General features: G+C 34.5%; 3 protein-coding genes across 3 annotated transcripts; 1 reads left to right on the plus strand and 2 right to left on the minus strand.

Annotated features, from left to right (window-relative positions):
* Positions 1–1352: 1352 nt before the first annotated feature.
* Positions 1353–2255, minus strand: LOC147547610 (uncharacterized). Its single transcript, XM_086665788.1, has one exon. It carries the CDS (start codon positions 2253–2255, stop codon positions 1353–1355), a length of 903 nt encoding a protein of 300 aa, XP_086521914.1.
* A 6178-nt stretch (positions 2256–8433) lies between these two features.
* LOC147547611 (uncharacterized) lies at positions 8434–10590 on the plus strand. The gene has a single exon (XM_086664801.1). It carries the CDS (start codon positions 8470–8472, stop codon positions 10306–10308), a length of 1839 nt encoding a protein of 612 aa, XP_086520927.1. The 5' UTR covers positions 8434–8469; the 3' UTR covers positions 10309–10590.
* Positions 10591–10776: 186 nt separating this feature from the next.
* On the minus strand, positions 10777–12773 carry LOC147547612 (myb-related protein Hv33-like). The gene is made up of 3 exons (XM_086669443.1): positions 12102–12773; positions 11863–11992; positions 10777–11740 (listed from the first exon to the last, which is right to left on the minus strand). Exons 1-3 carry the CDS (start codon positions 12232–12234, stop codon positions 10939–10941), a joined length of 1065 nt encoding a protein of 354 aa, XP_086525569.1. The 5' UTR covers positions 12235–12773; the 3' UTR covers positions 10777–10938.
* Positions 12774–19349: the final 6576 nt, after the last annotated feature.

Here is a 19349-nt window from a genome sequence, read left to right on the forward strand (position 1 = left end):
TAAATGATTCTTCCAGCATGCTAGAGATTTTATAAATTTGTCCACTAACCAGCCGTAACTCTCTATGCGATTCCCAGGTTTAAGCAAAAAAGCTCCAAGATATTTTGCTTGGTCGTGCATAATGTGAGCTTGAAGATTGTTGGTGTATTGATCTCTAATATCCTGAGGAACACACTTGCCAAAATAGAAAGAGGATTTATCAAAGTTTACGAGTTGGCCTGAAAATTTAGTATAAGCATCTATAATTTTAATGATGGACTCCAAATTCTGAGAAGTTGCTCGACCAAAGAGGATGAGGTCGTCGGCAAAAAGCAAATGGGAAATACTAGGGCTAGAAGAATTTATTTTGTAACCCGTGTATAAACTATTCTGATGATAATGTTCAATAAGAAGGGAGAGAGATTGAGAGGTGAGGAGAAAAAGGTAGGGTGACAAAGGACACCCTTGCCTAAGACCCCTGGAAGCAGAAAAGTTACCATGAAGAGACCCATTTACCTGGATGTTAAAATGAGTACTGGTAACACAAGACATAATTAGGTCTAAAATATGGCCCGTAATACCAGTGGCCTGAAGGACTCGCTTGAGGAAGTCCCAATTTACCCTATCGTAGGCCTTGGCCATGTCTAGTTTCAGAGAGAAACCTCCTTTAGTGGCCACTGAATTATGCATAGAGTGTATTAGTTCTTGTGTTATGACTATATTGTCCATAATTTGACGAGAGGGGACAAAAGCATTTTGAGTCCACATGATACACTGTTCTAGATAGGGTCTCAATCTATTGGCCAAAATCTTGGTGATGAATTTATAAATCGTATTGCAAAGAGATATAGGCCTAAAGTCCGAGGCAATACTCGGATGTCTGACTTTGGGGATTAAAGCGATAGTAGTATTATTTATGGAAGGATCAACAAAACCTGAGGTAAATGTGTCTTGAATGTACTTGATTAAGTCCGGCCCCACCACTTCCCAGTTGTGTTGATAGAAGAAACAGGGTAAACCGTCCGGACCAGGACTCTTGGTTGAACCCATATCCATTACTACCTCTTTTATTTCCTCGGCAGTCGGCATCCTTGAGATGTAGCCCAGATCATTGGCAGATACCGCTTGATAAACATTCATTATTTCGATTGGGGCGTTGGTAACCGGTTCCGCCTGAAATAAGTTCTGAAAGAAAAGGACCAAATCATTAGCAATATCATTTTCATTGTTAGATACCAAGCCAGATTGAAGAGTCAATTGATGAATTTTATTTTTTTGTCGTCTTTGAGACATGGCCAAATGAAAGGCTTTAGAATTTCTATCCCCATTATGAGTCCACTTGAGTTTAGAGCGTTGTTCCATTTTGGTTCTGTTTACCTCTTCCAAATGAAGAATTTGTTCCTGTAAGTACTTTCAATATCTAAAGTGGTTTCAGTCGGAGCTCTAAGTTGAATATCGTGAAGACGTTGTCTCAAAATTTTAAGTCTATTATTGATCAAACCGAATGCCTGTTTGCTCCAAGCGTGGACAGTGTTCTTAACTTGTTGAACTCTATCATGAAAAGATCCAGAGCAATCATCCCAACCCTTTTTGAAAGTCTCATTATAATGTTCATGTTTAGACCAATAAACTTCAAATCGGTCAATGGTTTTCAAGGTCTGCCCAACTACGTGAAGTTTTAGTAAAATCGGGCAGTGATCGCTATTGTATCTAGGTAAATGAAAAAGTCCAGCCTCAGGATAATCTAACAACCAAGCATAGTTACAAAGAGCCCTATCTAGTCTTTCTTTGGTAAGGTGATGGATAGAACGACAGTTGGTCCAAGTAAATGCCGGACCATTGTATCCGAGATCAATAAGACCGGCGTTGGAAATAAAGGCATTGAACTGGGAAACAAAAGGCGTGTAAGATGAACCACCCCATTTCTCCGATGAAGAAGTGATATTATTCAGGTCACCAACACAACACAGAGGGTTGGAAATGTTATTAATTCTATGTAAGAGATTAGTCCAAAAATGAGCCCTATCCTGAATTCTAGGAGGACCATAAATGCACATTAAATCCCAATCAGGCATATCATTAAGACCAATCACAGTAGCATGTATTACATTAGAAGAGGAATAGTTAATATTAATAGTAAAATTAGAAGACCACAACAATACAAGACCTCCACTTCGTCCTATAGATGGAACCTGGTGGATCTTATCAAGGCCGAATTTATTAAAATTTGGGAGATTAAACATATTCTGAAGACGGGTTTCCGAAAGGAAAACCATTTTAGGTCTAGTAGACCCAAGGAACTGTGTTAATGTTTCTTTTGTCGGGGCGTTCCCGAGACCCCGACAATTCCATGCTAGACAAGTCATTTCTCCGCCGGCTTTACGGGAGCCGCTGCCCTTTCAGTAGAAGAATCAGAGATACTAAGACGAGATGTCTTCTTATAGGTTCTCTTAGCCCTGACAAGGTTAGAATCTAGGTGATTCGGATCTGTTTCCATCTCCATCTGTGTAGAATCAAATTGGGTCGGTATAGCCGAGGTTTGTCCATCCACTAGTATCACTTTAGATTTCTTGGCCTGTGTTAGATTATTAAGGAGATCTCCAAATGATGAGTTGATAGAAGGAACAGTTGGACTGGTTTCCTTGTGTATAGAAGATGATCCTGTAACATCAAAAGAATCCAAGTTGTGAGAATCAGTGGAAGAAAAGGAAGTTAATTCCCTACCCAAGCCTCTTAATGAAAAAGGAATTTTAAAAGACTCCTTATATTTTGGCTCCATTTCTTTCAGTACTAGCATCCGGTTTTCCTCCGACGGGTTGCATTGGAGAAGGTCATTATATAGAAGTATTTTAGGGCAAAACTTGATCGTGTGTCCTGTCATACCACAATAAAAACAGAACCTAGGTAATCTTTCGAATCGAAGTTCGATTAAAATCAATTTTGTTTGAGATAACTTAAGATACACTCTTGGAGGGAGGGGTTTGAGAAGAGAGAATTCAATTTTCACTCTTCCAAAGACACTCCAATGAGACGCATCCTCTGGAGTAGTAGGAACGAAAGACCCTAGAGAGCCAGCCAGTCGATTAACAGTAGAACAATTGAGATGACCAGTCGGTATCCCGTGCATTTGCACCCAGAAACTAGCAGAATCAAAGGAATAATCTTCTGGAGCCAAGGTGGCGTTACATTCTTTCAGAAGAACCAATTCCTCCATGATAACCCATGGAGATCCTTCAAGTGCGAGCCTCAATTCGCTAACAGTGGCAAATCGAATTAAAAATTTGTTGTCGGCCACTTCCGTTAGCGAGAATTTGTTAGGTCCATGTATCACACGAGATAAGCGAATCATAGCCTGTCCGATTTCGATCTTTTTAATACTAAAAAACTTAATCACTCCACTTTTGGCACTTTCAGTAAGAGTACCAGCAAGATCGAATCCCTCATTTTTGTTAAAAGGCCCCCTCAATGATAATTTACCAAGTAAAATGGTTCATGGGGAGGCCTTTTAACAAAATTGGGGAGGCCTTATAAAACTTCCCTTAAATTAATTAATAGAGTTAACAAAAGGGGGTCACTTTTGAAATTACAAAAAACAGGGAGCCAAAAAAGAACCTGGTCACAAACTAAGGAGCAAAAATGGAAATAACTCTCTAAATCAAGGACAACAAAGATCAGGAGGTCTTCTTCGAAATTGGTTAAATTCAGAAACATCAATTTTAACCTAAAGCAAAGAACAACTGCGAATTGAATTTTACAATTTTTTTATTTGTCGAGTTGTTATGGTTTATTAATTTTAAATTTTAGATAAATGTTGTTGGCGAAGTAGAAAAAAGATATAATTGAAAGAAGAAATAAGTAGGTATGAAAAAGAAGATTTTTCGGCAAAACATCGCTGACGCTAGCATAACAACGAAAATATATGAGAGATTGAAGAACAAAAATTAAGAAAAAGGTAGAGATATGGTTATTTTAGGGGTTCAACTAAATTTAAATTAAAAGGGGGAATATCCCTAACTTTACATTACATTAGTGGATTGGGGATAATCCTAACAAGAGATTTGGCCAAAGACCCAATTAAACTTTTTTTTTTGTTTAAAAAACAAGTTAAATATTTTTTTTTGTTAAAAACTCAAAATTTGTATTTTTTTTAGGTTGAAACCCTAAACATTTGTATTTTGTTTGGTTAAACACCTAATATTTTCTACTAAAGTGTTGCGAGACATTGCAAAGCGGTCGCAAGGCGTTGCAAAGCTGTCGTAAGGCGTTGCAAAGCTGTCGCAAGATGTTGAAAATTAAAAAATAGTGAGGGAGCTGAAGACTAAAGACAATTGACTGATCTTTTTTTAACCAAATTTTTTAGGAAGTTTTGGCCAAATTTCTCTAATCCCAAAAGTTGCGGTTTGGCGATTAAAGAATAATCTCCGGCAATAAATTTTCAAAGGAATCCATATTTTTTTTTATATTCTCGGGGACATATTTTATTTTAGTCCAAAAATTCACTTGATTAAACATTTTCCCCTAATCGTCATCCTCTTTATCATCTTCACCACAACAACTTCCCACCACCACTATTCCCACCTCTTCGCTTTCCTCTCTTCTTCTCTCTAACCCACTATTACCCTCACTCTCTCTTGTTGCTTTTTTTTCTCTTTCTCTCACTCTCACTCTCTTTCTTTCTCTCTCTCTCACTCTCTTGCTCTCTCTCTCTCACTCTCTCTCCCTCTAACTCTCTCTAGATATCTCTCTCTCTTTTCATTTTAGATTACTCTCATCATTGCTCCAGTTGTAGACATATCCCTCTCACACTATTTATATCTCTCCCACAATCTTTATCTCTCTTTCTCGCAATCTCCCTCTCCCTCCTCTCCCTCTCTCAGTCTGTATATATAGATCTCTTTGTGGAAATCACAGATTTCGTGGTCATATAACGTTTTGCGGAAATCAAGTCGATTTTTGGACTAAAAAAATATGTCCCTAAATCAATATTTATTAACTAAAATCTTTATTATTCGGAGAATTTGTTTATTCCCCAAATCCGCGGCCATCCTAATAGCCTTTCATTTTTACGAAACTACAATTTTCATTTTTTGTGTTGCTTTTATGTTTTCTCCACGTGTGAAACATATATAACCCCTTAAACGTTCGCAACTTGCTTGGAAGGGTTTCCCAAAAAAAATAGGAGTATTTAGCTATACCCCCTCATCCCTAATGTCCAATTAGGGATATCCCTTTTTTTAATTGGATATTAGGGATACCCCCTTTTTTGTACTTAAAAGTACATAACTACCCTTATTCTTGTTGTATTTTTTCGATATCTTATACCTTTTTGATGGTATGCTTATCAACTTATTTTCGTTTCTCATAATTTTTTTTCTTATCAATCTGTTTTTAATTCACCAACAACATTTATCGAAAATTTAAAATTGATAAATCACAAAGACCGACATATTGTATTTTCTTTTCTTCCTTTTCATATCACTACGACCGACACAACACTCTAACTTTGGTCTTCTCGTGAATTTTTCTATCTAGTTTGTGAATTCACGACTAACATAACACTCTTATTTCGCTCGTTCTAAGAATTTTGCAATCTCATTTACAAGTTCACTAAGTAATTTCATTTGAACTTTTTTATTTTTTGTTCGATTATAATCTCAATTTCCATTTGTATTTTTTAAATGTATACGAGTTATAATTAATAAAAAAAGAACAATAGATATCAAGAGGTTTTCTTCAAATCAGTCACATACATTAAAAAATGGTTAAGAGAAAAAAATGGTTAAGAGAAAAAAAAAAACTATGAGAAACGAAAAAGTTGATACGCATAACATCGAAGAGGTATAAGAGATCAAAAAAAAAGAAACACCAAGAATAAGGGTAATTGTGTACTTTTAAGTCCAAAAAAGGGGTATCCCTAATTTGACATTAGGGATGAGGGGTTATCGCTAAATACCCAAAAAAAAAAATTGCTTGAAAGGGACACCAATAATACTTTTGAGTTAAGAACGTCCAAAAGTTAAAAAAAATTCGGTTCAAGATCCACCCTTAAAGATCTGCAGGTTTTTACTCCTTTGTCTAAAATGCCCAAAATACTCTCAGTCAACAGATTTTATACATCTGGTAGTTTGTGTAATGCATCTGGTAGCTTGTATAATACATCTGGTAATTTGTATATAACATCTGACAGTTTGTACAATGCATTTTTAAATGTGTAATCCATTTTAGTCTATGGTTTTAGGTTCTTAGCATTTGAAAATTTAGGTTACGAACTTGACTTTGTATGAGTCTTAGATGTAATGCATTTCTAATTCATTGTTGGTATATTGTATCTGGTAGTTTGTACAATGCATTTCTAAGTGTGTGATTGTATCTGGTATATTGTACATACTATGTGAATAATGTACAATAATTCTGAAAAATGCATGAAGAATCATAAGTAATGTTTGAAAAACATGATGAGCAATGTAAGATACAAGTTAGGCAATGTTAGAGTAATGGTTAAATTATAAAATACAAATGAAGTATACACTGTATGTAATGTATGATACAACTAATACAATGCGACAATAATGGTTAAAATATAAAAGAAGCTTGAAGAAAATACATTGTGTTATCATTTCCTTACACATTCTTAAAAATGTACATATTGTAAATCATTAGACAATTAGAACATACATTTTAAAAAATGTACAAACTATCTGAATAATGTACCACATTATCTGAATAATGTACCATAATTCTGAAAAATGTGTACAAAATTATATGTATAAAGGGTAAAGTTGGAAGAAGTAAATTTTTGTCTCCCCAGAGATGGGATTTAGTGCATTGAGATCCGTTTTTAGACTAGATGTGGGTTTATAATTTGTTTTTGGACTTTTGATTCATTTTGGGAGATGAGTGGATTATTTGTACTAATAGGGCCTTGTTTTTTGACCTCTCACCTATTTTTTCTTGAAACTATCCAACAATAAGTGATTTCTCGTGCCCATGAGATCACATGTTAAACAAAAGGTATTATTTGCATCTATGACTGAAAATCCAAGAAAATATTTGCGTGATCTTTTAATTAAGTTTTTATTTTTTAAGTAGCAAAGTAGAGATCTTCTAAAATTTTCACATCTTCTAGTAGAGATGCACTAAAAAGTTTAATTACACTCTTAATTTATTAACCTAGTTGAATGGAGGAATATTATCCACTCTATTTATATAAGGAAAAAAGGGTTATCACGTAGCTGATTTATTAACAAGTAGTGATAAGCGAGGAAAGTCATAGACGGGTTTGCGAGTGGATTTTAGATCGACGGTCATAATTTTCTCTTATTGTTTCGTGACACAAATCAGTTTCAGTGGTTCGTTTCGCATTTCTTCCCCTATCTTCGTGGAATTTATCAAGAATCATTTTTCTTTATTAACATAAGTTTTAATGTACTTCACTAACTTCTTTTTAACTAGAAACTTTATCTACTAGTTCAACCGAAAAAAAAATAGAAACTTTATCTACTCAAAAATCAAAATCTACAAGAAAACTAAAGTGAAACTAAATAATTAATTACTCATTTGTAAGCAAATAATCTTTTCAATCTCATTTGGATCACATGTTAAATGCCCATGAGATCCCATGTCAAATACAAGGTATTATTTGCATCTCCAACTGAAAATTCACGAAAAAATTTGCGTGATTTTTATATTAAGATTTTATTTTTTTAGTAGCAAAATAGAGATCTTCTAAATTTTTTATATCTTTCAGCAAAGATACACTAAGAAGTTTAGTTATTCTCTTAATTTATTAACCTAGTTGAATAGGGAATATTATCCGCTCTATTTCTATAAGGAAAAAAAGGTTATCACGTAGCTGATTTATTAACAATTAGTTATAAGCGAGGAAAGTCATAGACGGGTTTGCGAGTGGATTTTAGATCGACGGTCGAAATTTTCTCTTGTTGTTTCGTGACACAGATCAAATTTAGTCATTCGTTTCGCATTTCTTCCCCTATCTTCGTGGAATTTACCAAAAATCATTTTTCTTTATTAACGTAAATTTTAATGTACTTCACTAACTTCTTTTTAACTAGAAACTTTATCCACTCAAAAATCAAAATCTACAAGAAAACTAAGGTGAAACTAAATAATTAATTACTCATTTGTAGGCACATAATCTTTTCAATCTCATTTGGATTTCATTTTTGTTCCTATTTTTCATCTAATCTAAGCTTAAATATCCTCTTGCTAGTCACTTCATTTTCTTATTCTTCCTGTATGTACACCACTAATGCATCCCCATACATAAACCCCCCACTTAGTTACTCATTTGTAGGTACATAATCTTTTAAATCTCGTTTGGATTTCATTTTTATGATTCTAGAATATTCTCCTTTTGGTTTAGATTATTCTCCCTTTGTTTATTCACGTGTGAAACCTATATAAACCCTTAAACATCTCAAACTTATTCCAACAAATTCTTAGAGAGAGAGAGAGAGAGAGTTCTTCCAAATGGCTGCTGAAGAAGAGAAGAAGAAATTGAAAGAAGAAATTTTATCCCCAATTTTAATTTCAAAAAGAATCAAAAAATCAATTGAAGAAGGAAAATCATTCAAATCAGAATGTTCTGAAATTGGTAAATATATTGATCGTCTCTCTTCTTCACTTCGTTTTGTTCTTCTTCGTCTAACTTCTGATAATTCTTCTATCTATGATCGTCCTGTTCGTGAAATCATATCTGATCTTACAAGAAATCTAAATCGAACCCTAACCCTAGTTCGTAAATGCAAAAAATCTAAACTTATTGTTTTTGTAACAATGAAAATGATCAATTCTAATACAGATTTCTCTAAAATTTTCAATCTTCTTGAATCTTCAATCGGGGATTTGAATTGGCTAAATAAAATTTTCGATTCTCCTTCTTCTTCTGATCCAATTGGATTATCTCTTTTTTCTCTTCCACCAATTGCTAGGGTTAACCCAATTCTTGCTTGGGTTTGGACTAATCTTGCTGCTATTCAAATGGGTAATCTTTCTTATTCAATTCATTGTGCTAATGAACTAGCTTCTCTTGCCCTAGATAATGATTATAACAAGAATGTTATAATTAAAGAAGAAGGAATTCCACCATTACTTAAATTATTAAAAGATGGATCTTCCCCTGATTCTCAAATCTCTGTTACTAATGTTTTATTCAATTTAGCTACTAATCAAGAAAGGGTTCGAAAAATCGTATCGGATCTTGGTGTTCCTGTTATTGTTCAGGTACTTTCTGATTCTTCTTCTATAAATGTTCAGATTAGTATTGTTAGTTTAATTTCAAGAATGGCTGAAAATGATTCATATGCTCAAGAAGAATTTGATAGAGAAAAAGCAATTAGACCTCTCATATCTTATCTATCATTTGATATAATCTTGAATGAAAAATCCACCAAATCTCAACCAATTAATAAATCTCTTAGTTTGAATTCTTCGATTCGGAAAGAAATGGGTAATAATGGGAAATCAAATATCAAAACTGTCAAGACTTCTTATTATTTGAAGCATTCGAGTTCTTCGTCTTCGTTAAATTCCGAAGGTAGCTTTCGATGTTGTTGGAGTTTTAAGAAAGAGAAAGAAAATGAAGATTCTGAATTGATTAACAAACTTAAGATCAAATGTGCTGAAGCATTGTGGATGCTTTCGAAAGGAAATGCTTCGATTAGTAAGAAGATTACCGAAACAAAAGGATTACTCTGTTTAGCAAAAATACTAGAGAGAGAAACAGGGGAATTGCAGTTCAATTGTTTGATGACAGTAATGGAGATAGCTTCATCTGCTGAATCAAATTCAGATCTGAGGAGATCAGCTTTCAAGACTAATTCTCCTGCTGCTAGGGCAATTGTTGAACAACTTCTTAGAATCGTTCAACAAGAAGAAAACCCATCTCTACAAATTATTGCTATAAAAGCAATTGGATCATTAGCTAGAACATTTCCGGCACGAGAAACTCGAGTAATTGGTCCAATTGTTGCTCAAATTAGCAACGATAACCTAGAGGTTGCAACAGAAGCTACCATTACTTTGGTGAAGTTTGCTTCTCCTGAGAATTTCATTTGCATTGATCATTCGAAGGCGATTATCGAGTATAACGGTTTGTCTGCGTTGATGGGTCTTTTGAGAGAAGACGAACGAGCCCAATTTTATGGATTGACTCTCCTTTGTTACTTGGCATTGAATGTAGGCAATGAAGATGAGTTAGGAAGAGTAAGATCGACTCTCGAAGGAGCCATTTGTTTGCCCATAGCTCAACATCCATCTCTGAAAGAACTAATTCCAAAAACTATCTCTTCTCTTCAAATAGCAACCTAGAGTAGTAGAGTTCATCCTTAGAAACCATCTTATAATTCTATGGTTTTTATGAGAATACAACAATTGTGGTTAGATTAATCTTACATTCGAATGAAGAACGAGATGTTGGTTCCATTATATGTTGGAATGATATTTCGCCAATGAAAAGATTCCGTTCGAGGTTTGATTTCATTATAGTAAGTTGGTAGACAATGTGTTAAATGTTAGTTTCACATTGTATATAAATGCAATGAATCTATAACTTCAATGTTTTCTCTTTCGGTTTGAAAGCTTATTTACTCATGATTCAGAATATCGTACTTTCGTAACTTTTAGTGATAACGTGTTTCAACGTTTCATATATTTATAGTATTCGATCTTGACGCATGAAAGCTAATGTTTTATATATATAGTACGGAGTAAGACGTGTATTAAGTTTACGTATATTTTGTGGGGAACTATTAAAAAAAGAGACAACTTTGGAAGATCTATACAAATATATTTTTATTCTCCAATATGAACAAAAAAAATCAAGAACAAATTATTACAATAATTTTGAGAATATTCTAAATTCTAACATAAGCCCCGAAAAGGGAAAAAGAAGATCCACAACTCTTTAAATGATCCAAATATTTTCCATGGATTTACAATCTAAATTTGGTGAAAGAAATCGAAATTTACCTCGGTAAGATCTTCCTGTAAGAAGTTACTGAAATTTTCTATATATTGTGTATTTAGTTGATCTTCTTCTTCCCAAGATCTTACTTTCATTTCTTCTGATTTTATCCTCTTGAAACTAAACAATGAAGGATCTAATAACTTGGTCTCTTCAAGATTCCAAGAGAAAACTTCATTTTCAATCAAACAGTTCGTACCGAATTCACCATTACCGTTTGTGTTATTGATACTAGAGCTTTCTTTCTGATTAAACGATAATGTACTTATTTTCGAACTTGAATTATCCGAAAAATTTGCCTCTTTTTCATGATAATACCATGAACCCAAATTTGGCATTGAAGTTAATTGAAAATCTTGGTTTATATCCAAATGGGTTTGGTCTAAAGGTCTCAAGTTTTGGTGATGATGTTCAACTAAAAGTTGTGAATTATTAGTCCCACCATTTTGATGATCAAACCCAGATTGGAATTCAGAAAATGGAAATGGATCAAATACGGGTTTCGCTAAAAACTTTTCTTCGGAAACAATTCGTTCACCGAAGCTTGAATTTGTATCAACTATTAATGATTGTTGAGAAGCTAGCAAGAAAATATTTTCATGATCTCTTCTATAGTTCTTTGGATCTAATCTTCCAGTGCTAATATCATCCAGTATTGGTTTATGAGTGTTTGGATCAATTCCTTGTTTTTTGAGTTTCTTCTTCAAACTTGAATTCCAAAAGTTCTTAATCTCATTATCTGTTCTTCCTGGTAGTTGTGTAGCAATTTGAGCCCACCTGCAACAAAAAGAAAAGAAGAACACCAAGAAGAATTCTTCAATACCCATGTCTCAATTTTTTTTCGAATCGATTGAAAATCTAAGTTATTTCATCATATATTATAATATATCATAGTTTACCTGTTACCCAAAATTTCATGAAGACTAATAATCAAATCTTCTTCTTGCTTTGAAAACAATCCTCTCTTAAGATCTGGTCTTAAGTAATTCAACCATCTCAATCTACAACTCTTTCCACACCTTTGTAGTCCTACCACATATTGAATGCAATTCGTCAAGAACATTATGTTTGTGTGTATTACAGACAGACAGACAGGCAGACAGACAAATAGCAAAGAGATAGAGAGAGGGAGAGTTACCAGCTTGTATAGGAACTGAACTCCAGCAACCAACACCAAATGAAGTGATATAGTTGAATAGTTTCTGATCTTCTTCAGGTGACCATAAACCTTTCCTTAGTTTTGGCTTCAAACTAGAAGAATGTCGACCCATATTCGATCTTTTAGATTTGGTTTCCGAGCTAGACTTTGATTCAAAAGTTGAAAGAACCAACAAGTTTGATGATCAAGTAGATATAAGAGAAGAGGGTATTTATGTGTTTCATGATATATGAGTAGTATTTAAGTAGAAATTTTAAATTTGAGAGAAGTGAAATTGTTTGATAATATAGAAAAGGCTAACTCATGTAGAGGTATCTTTAACTTAATTCATGCTTAGAATTCAAGTCATGGGGTCCATGCTAGAGAGAGAAATCTAGAGAGAGAGAGAAAGCAAGAGAACAACATTGGAAGGTGAAGCAATCAAGTGGTTTTTACGCAAATTTGGTAGTGGCTTTTGCATTGAAATAGATTGATTTTTAAGATATCTTTATCTTTAGAAAAACTAAAACTAGAATAACAACATCCCTATAAACATGTTTGTTATAAAAACAACTAAGTTTTGGTTTAGAGAAAGAGAGGTAGAAAGGGATGGTCTTGTATAACTTCAAATTCAATTATTCATTCTGAAAAGAATTCTAGTATTGTTGGAGTGACTCAACAAGGGTAACTAGTAGGGTACATGAATGTCATGCACTCATGCTAGAGTGTGTCTGCCCCTTTCAAGAGATTAAACACCGTTCTTTAATGTCATGCCAGAGCCGTGAAAAGTAACCAACTACGAGTTTATTTTTTTTTATTCTTACTTTTCATTAAGTTTTAAAGTAAACAAAAAATTGGGACAGGATAACAATTTAATTTTTATGTTTGTTACGATTGGCTTCCAAATAAATAATTGCCGACGACTTGTTTACTTTACAAATTCTAACTTCCAGACGATGGGGAGTAATGCTAATACCCCATTTTCATGGTTGGAGTCACATGGTACTCTCTACCACGCAAGATTAAGGTTGCAAAATCTTTATGCACCCTTCTGACACTAGCTCTGATACCGTGTTAGAGTTTATTGGGTAATCAACATTCTCTATTTATCATTGGGAGGTCATGGGGTTTAACTTGGGCTTTCAAGAAGCCAAATGGGCCCAGAGAGGAGTCATGAAGTGCATAAAGGGGTGTTTGAGGCTATTATGCTTTAAGAAAGACAACAAATTGAGTACCTTATGAATGCACGAAAAGGGATAAAGGAACAAAGAAAAAGATGAAAAAGGGAGAAAAAAAGGCTGTTTTGGTCTTTGATTGGGAACAAAAGCCTTTTTACTGAGTAGAAAATTCATTTACTTTTTTCACTACTATCTAAATATGATGATTTGTTATATCAAAGGCGAATTGTCTCTACTATAACCTCTAGTCAACTTTATTTTTGAAATTGTACAGCAAGAGATGGCTCAAACCCTAAAGAAAAAACACAAAACATAGAACTTCATATAGTACAATTTCTCATCAATCGCTAAATGATGATGGGCATATCGGTAGCCATGAACTTGGCGTTTGTGGATAGAATCCCCCAGCCCATTCGGAGGTACCAAATAAATGACTGTTGGAATCAGGGTTTTGGCATAAAGATTACTGGACGTATAATATGGATCCAATTCTCAAGAACAATTTATTTCATGTACTATAAAGAAACCCATTAATTCAGTAAGTAATAGCTTTTGGCAGATCGAGTTTCAGTCGATCATAGTATATGTATGGGAGCTAATTCCACCTCTATAATGTATCTAATTCACAATTGTATACTATATTTTATGTAAAGTAACTTCCTAAAATTCATTAATCACACGCAAGAAGTATATAGAAGAAATATATGAGAGCTTTGGGTGGAACTTTAAGAAGTACTAACCTTTATTATCCCTTTAGTACTATAAAGTAAAATTGTTGGTACCTTTTGGTACCACAACTATTTAGGGGTTATGAATGGATGTTGGGGAAGAAATTGAATGAGAGAGGGGCTAATAAGTGTTTACTATTTAACACATGTTGGGTTAATAATTTTTATGGTAATACCAAAATTAGTTTAGTGAATAAAGTCTTTTAAGTGGATTCTAGAACATTCTTTAATAAAACTCTAGAAGTATTTGTAGATTGAGTTGCAGGTGTCCGCTCAAACTTAGTAAGTGAGGAAATTATACAAACGGGTTTGTGGGGCCTTCTCAAAACAACATCCAGAATCCATTGGGGTTTGTCTTGGCGAAAAAAGTTCAAACAATATTTGGTAACAAGAAACTGTTGACGTTTAAGTCGTTACAACGTGCACCAACATCATGCAAAACCCGACCCAAAAGATTCCATCTACAAAAACCTATGAAGAACTTTTCTTTTAGGGCACACTCACTTTCAAAAAAAGAAGCCATAAACAAACGGTAACGCTTCCATTAGAAGAGATAATCATCTGAAAATGATAGTGAAACGTAAAGCTTTCATTTCAACACATATTTCTTTATCTTCACCCCAAAATAGTTTTCCCCTCCACAGGATTCATTTGTTTGCCTTCAATAGTAAGGAACACTCATCTTATTCTTTAAACCCTAATTTTGATTATTTTAGTATCATATTTCATTTCATCACTTAGCTTCAACAAGACATAAGCTATATATTAATATTTTATTGTTTTGACGCCCAACAGATAAAAAATGTTTCTTTATTAGAGGTTTACTTAATTTTTTCACTTTAGGGTTTTTAACTTTAATTGTTAGTCTTTATTTTTATCGGGGAACGTTTCGTAGACATTTTAAGACATTTCGGGACATTTGTTCGTATACAAAATGTCTTTATGGACATTTCAAGACATTTGATTTATAGACAAAATGTATTGGAGACATTTCAAGACATTTGGTTCATGGACAAAATGTCTTGGGGGCATTTCAACATATTGAATCCAAAGACAAAATGTGTAGTTGTTATTATTATTGTTATTATTATTATTATTATTATTATTATTATTATTATTATTATTATTATTAGTAGACAAATATTATTTTAATATTATCATTATTGTCTAACAATATGAAATAATATATTTGTACTCATATTTCAAGAATATATTTTTCGACTTTTGTGGACATATGTTGATATTTGAGGACATTGATAGACAATTGGTGGACATTTATTATTTTAATATTATCATTATTGTCTAATCATTTGAAACTATATATTTGTACTACTATTTCTAAAATATATTTTTCGATTTTCGTAGACATCCGTGAATATATGTGGACATTGATAAACATTTAGTTGATGTTTATTATTTTAGTATACTGTCTTACCACATGAAATAAAAAAAAATTAATTAATACTTCAGATATATATTTTTCAATTTTTGTAGACATCCGCAGATATCTGCAGACATTGATGGACAATTGATAATTATTTATTATTTAATATAGTATAATAATATAATATAATTTAATATAATAATATAGTAATATAATAATAAGATAATATTATAATAATATAATAATAATATAATATAATATAATATAATAATAATATAATATAATATAAAAATAATGTAATATAATAATAAGATAATATTATTACTATAATAAAGTATTTTATTATTATAAATCATTTATTATATATTATTAATCTAATTTGATAATAATAATTATTTTTATTATCTTCCTTACTAAAATGTCCCCAAGTGTCCTCAAGTATCTTCCATATTTTGAGAGACATTTTCTCTCTAAAAGCTATCCAAATTTACACTAAAATGTCTCCAAATGTCCCCAAAATCAATTTGTCTTGAAATGTCCCTAATTTCGTGTCAAAAATGAATAACACAGACATTTCAGGACATTTTCTCAACCAATAACACGGACATTTGGAGACATTTGAAATGTCCGCAACCAATAATACAAATATTTTCAAATGCCCCCAACCAATAACACGGATATTGGGGGACATGAAAATGCCCCCCAATGTCCTTGTCAACTACCCCCTAAGTCTAAATCGATTAGGCAAATACTTCAAAATGTTTTTTGTCTAACTCGTGGTATGTAATTTATCAAAATAATTTGTTCCAGACCTATTTAAATCTTACATATCAGATTCAACCTAGTGAAAGTCATATATGATTTGAGACATAATTAACATACCAACCGATTGGATTTTTGGTGCAGACACATTAACAACATGTTTTACATTATTTCCCGCTTGTCATGATTGATTTGTCTCATGCATTAGATCATGTATTGATGTGAAATTTGGACACTGCTTTACCTAATAATAATCAACCTCACAAGAACACCCCATTATGATTAAATTGAAAGTTCTAATTCCACCTAAAAGTATGACTAAGAAACAAAAATTCGTCGCCATTCTTTCCCAAACTCATAATCCTTCAAACCTACAGAGCTCGGCTCGCCATAGTCAAACTGGGGATGCCTATATAGTTTCCCAACAAGGCATGGGACGGCAAGACGTCACTAGACGTGTCATGTCGATTCGACACAGTTGAATAAGTGGACCATTCTGCTTTGGGAAAGCCAGATAAAGAGAGGCCCAGACCAATCTAAGAAAACATATTTAGGAAATTTAAAGGCAAAAGAATCACTAAGCCCAACTTGTTTTGTGTGGTGGGTGGGCCTTATAATGATGGTGCGCCCAAAAGGTCCCTGAATTTCTTTAGTCTTGTTTTTGACATGGACATCAATAGACATTGCATACAATATAGCATGGATACCTCTGTTGGGTTTTCCTCCTAGTGGGGAAACCTAGTTGGGTTTGGATTAGGAAACCAAACCCGGACCCGAGTCGAGTTTCTTTGGGTCGGTTACTTATGACGGTGGAATTAGGATTAAGGGGGAGTCTATAAATACTACCTTAACCTAATTTAGATGTGTGTGTGAAGAGCACCAAAGGGAGAACACAATTAGAAACGCACAAGAGAAGAAGGGAGAGAAGGAGGTTGCCGAGAAGAGCGGGGCAGAACTTTTTCAGCACGCGCAGTCTTCGTTGTTCGGAAAATCCGACGGTGAGTTCTTCTCCGATTGAGCTGAAATTTGGCAGAACTGTTCTTGACATATTGATCTAATATTTGTACGGAGGGATCGTTGATTGGTCGCCGGAATCCTAGTGAATTTAGGGTCGTTTTGGGCTGCAGATTTCTGGACTGTTTTGTTCTTTCTTGTGAGGGTTTCTCCGTGTTTTTTCGTGTTTGAGATTGATTCTTTTGGGAAGGGTCTGAGTCTCGGTTGGACGTAGTCTGTAACTACTTTTCTATCATAGTTGATTTGGTTGGACTACGAGTCCCGTGGTTTTTACTTCTCACGTTGAGGAGGTTTTCCACGTTAAAAATCGTTGTCTTATTTACTTTCAGTTCTTTGTTTATTGCTCCCACATATTCTTCTATATTATCCTCGTAACTAACACAAAGGGGAAAAACTCTTGTTTCCGCTGCGCCTAAGTGCCCGTTTTTCCCAACAAGTGGTATCAGAGCTCCAGGTTAGAGAGTTCTTTGGATTGTGATAACTTCGGTTATTGGTTTGTTTGTGTTAGTGATGGAAAATATGGGTAGAATGATAAGTTTGAATGGTGCTAATTATCATCTATGGAAGGGTAAGCTGGAAGACTTGCTCTTTGTGAAGGAACTTCACGTTCCGGTGTTTCAGGAGAAGAAACCCGATGAGAAAACTGATGATCAGTGGAAATTGTTACATCGACAAGTTTGTGGTTTGATGAGGCAATGGGTGGATGATAATGTGTTGCATCATATTGAGAATGAGACTAATGCTCGTTCGTTGTGGTTGAAGCTGGAGCAGTTATTTGCTCGAAAGACAGGAAACAATAAGATGTATATGATGAAAAAATTGCTTGAGTTGAGATATCAGGAGGGAACTCCGATGGCGGATCACTTGAATACATTCCAGGGGTTACTCAATAAACTATCTGATATGGGAATAAACTTTGATGAGGAAATTCATGGTTTATGGCTTCTTGGTACATTACCAGATTCTTGGGAGGTGTTCAGGATGTCTCTTTGTAACTTTACTTCCGAAGGAGTTATATCAATAGACTTAGTGAAGAACAGTGTTTTGAATGAGGAAACTAGAAGGCAGACAAATCCTAATTTTTCGCATTCAGATTTGTTGGTTACTGAGTCGAGGGGGAGAAGTTCAAATAGAGAGTCCACGAAGAACAAGAGCAGGAGCAAATCTAACAAATTTGCGAATGTGGAGTGTCATTATTGTCATAAGAAAGGCCACTTAAAGAAGAATTGCTGGTTGTTGCAGAAAGAGAGTAAGCAAGGAAAGGAGCAAGAAGATTGTAAAGAGAGAGTGACTGTTACTGAAGATGAGTTTCTTATTCTTTGCGAGAGTGATGTCATTAATGTTGCTTCCAAGGAAGGGATAGCGGGGCTGGTTGTTCAGGAAGAAACAACAGGGCTGGCTGATTACAGGATTGTCAAGGATAGCAAGGCTGGATGTTTCCAGGGCTGTCAAGAAGAAGCAGGGCTAGTTGTTCAGGGCTGTCGAGGAAAAGCGGAGCTGGCTGTTTCCAGGGCTGTCAAGGGGACAACAGGGCTGGCTGTTTCTCCCACCTAGTCGGAGGGGGAGTTTGTTGGGTTTTCCTCCTAGTGGGGAAACCTAGTTGGGTTTGGATTAGGAAACCAAACCCGGACCCGAGTCGAGTTTCTTTGGGTCGGTTACTTATGACGGTGGAATTAGGATTAAGGGGGAGTCTATAAATACTACCTTAACCTAATTTAGATGTGTGTGTGAAGAGCACCAAAGGGAGAACACAATTAGAAACGCACAAGAGAAGAAGGGAGAGAAGGAGGTTGCCGAGAAGAGCGGGGCAGAACTTTTTCAGCACGCGCAGTCTTCGTTGTTCGGAAAATCCGACGGTGAGTTCTTCTCCGATTGAGCTGAAATTTGGCAGAACTGTTCTTGACATATTGATCTAGTATTTGTACGGAGGGATCGTTGATTGGTCGCCGGAATCCTAGTGAATTTAGGGTCGTTTTGGGCTGCAGATTTCTGGACTGTTTTGTTCTTTCTTGTGAGGGTTTCTCCGTGTTTCTTCGTGTTTGAGATTGATTCTTTTGGGAAGGGTCTGAGTCTCGGTTGGACGTAGTCTGTAACTACTTTTCTATCATAGTTGATTTGGTTGGACTACGAGTCCCGTGGTTTTTACTTCTCACGTTGAGGAGGTTTTCCACGTTAAAAATCG

Source organism: Eschscholzia californica, unplaced genomic scaffold (assembly GCF_041429995.1).
Source record: "Eschscholzia californica isolate CP2 unplaced genomic scaffold, dmEscCali1.0.p SCAF_3, whole genome shotgun sequence".
NCBI classification, from domain to species: Eukaryota; Viridiplantae; Streptophyta; class Magnoliopsida; order Ranunculales; family Papaveraceae; genus Eschscholzia; species Eschscholzia californica.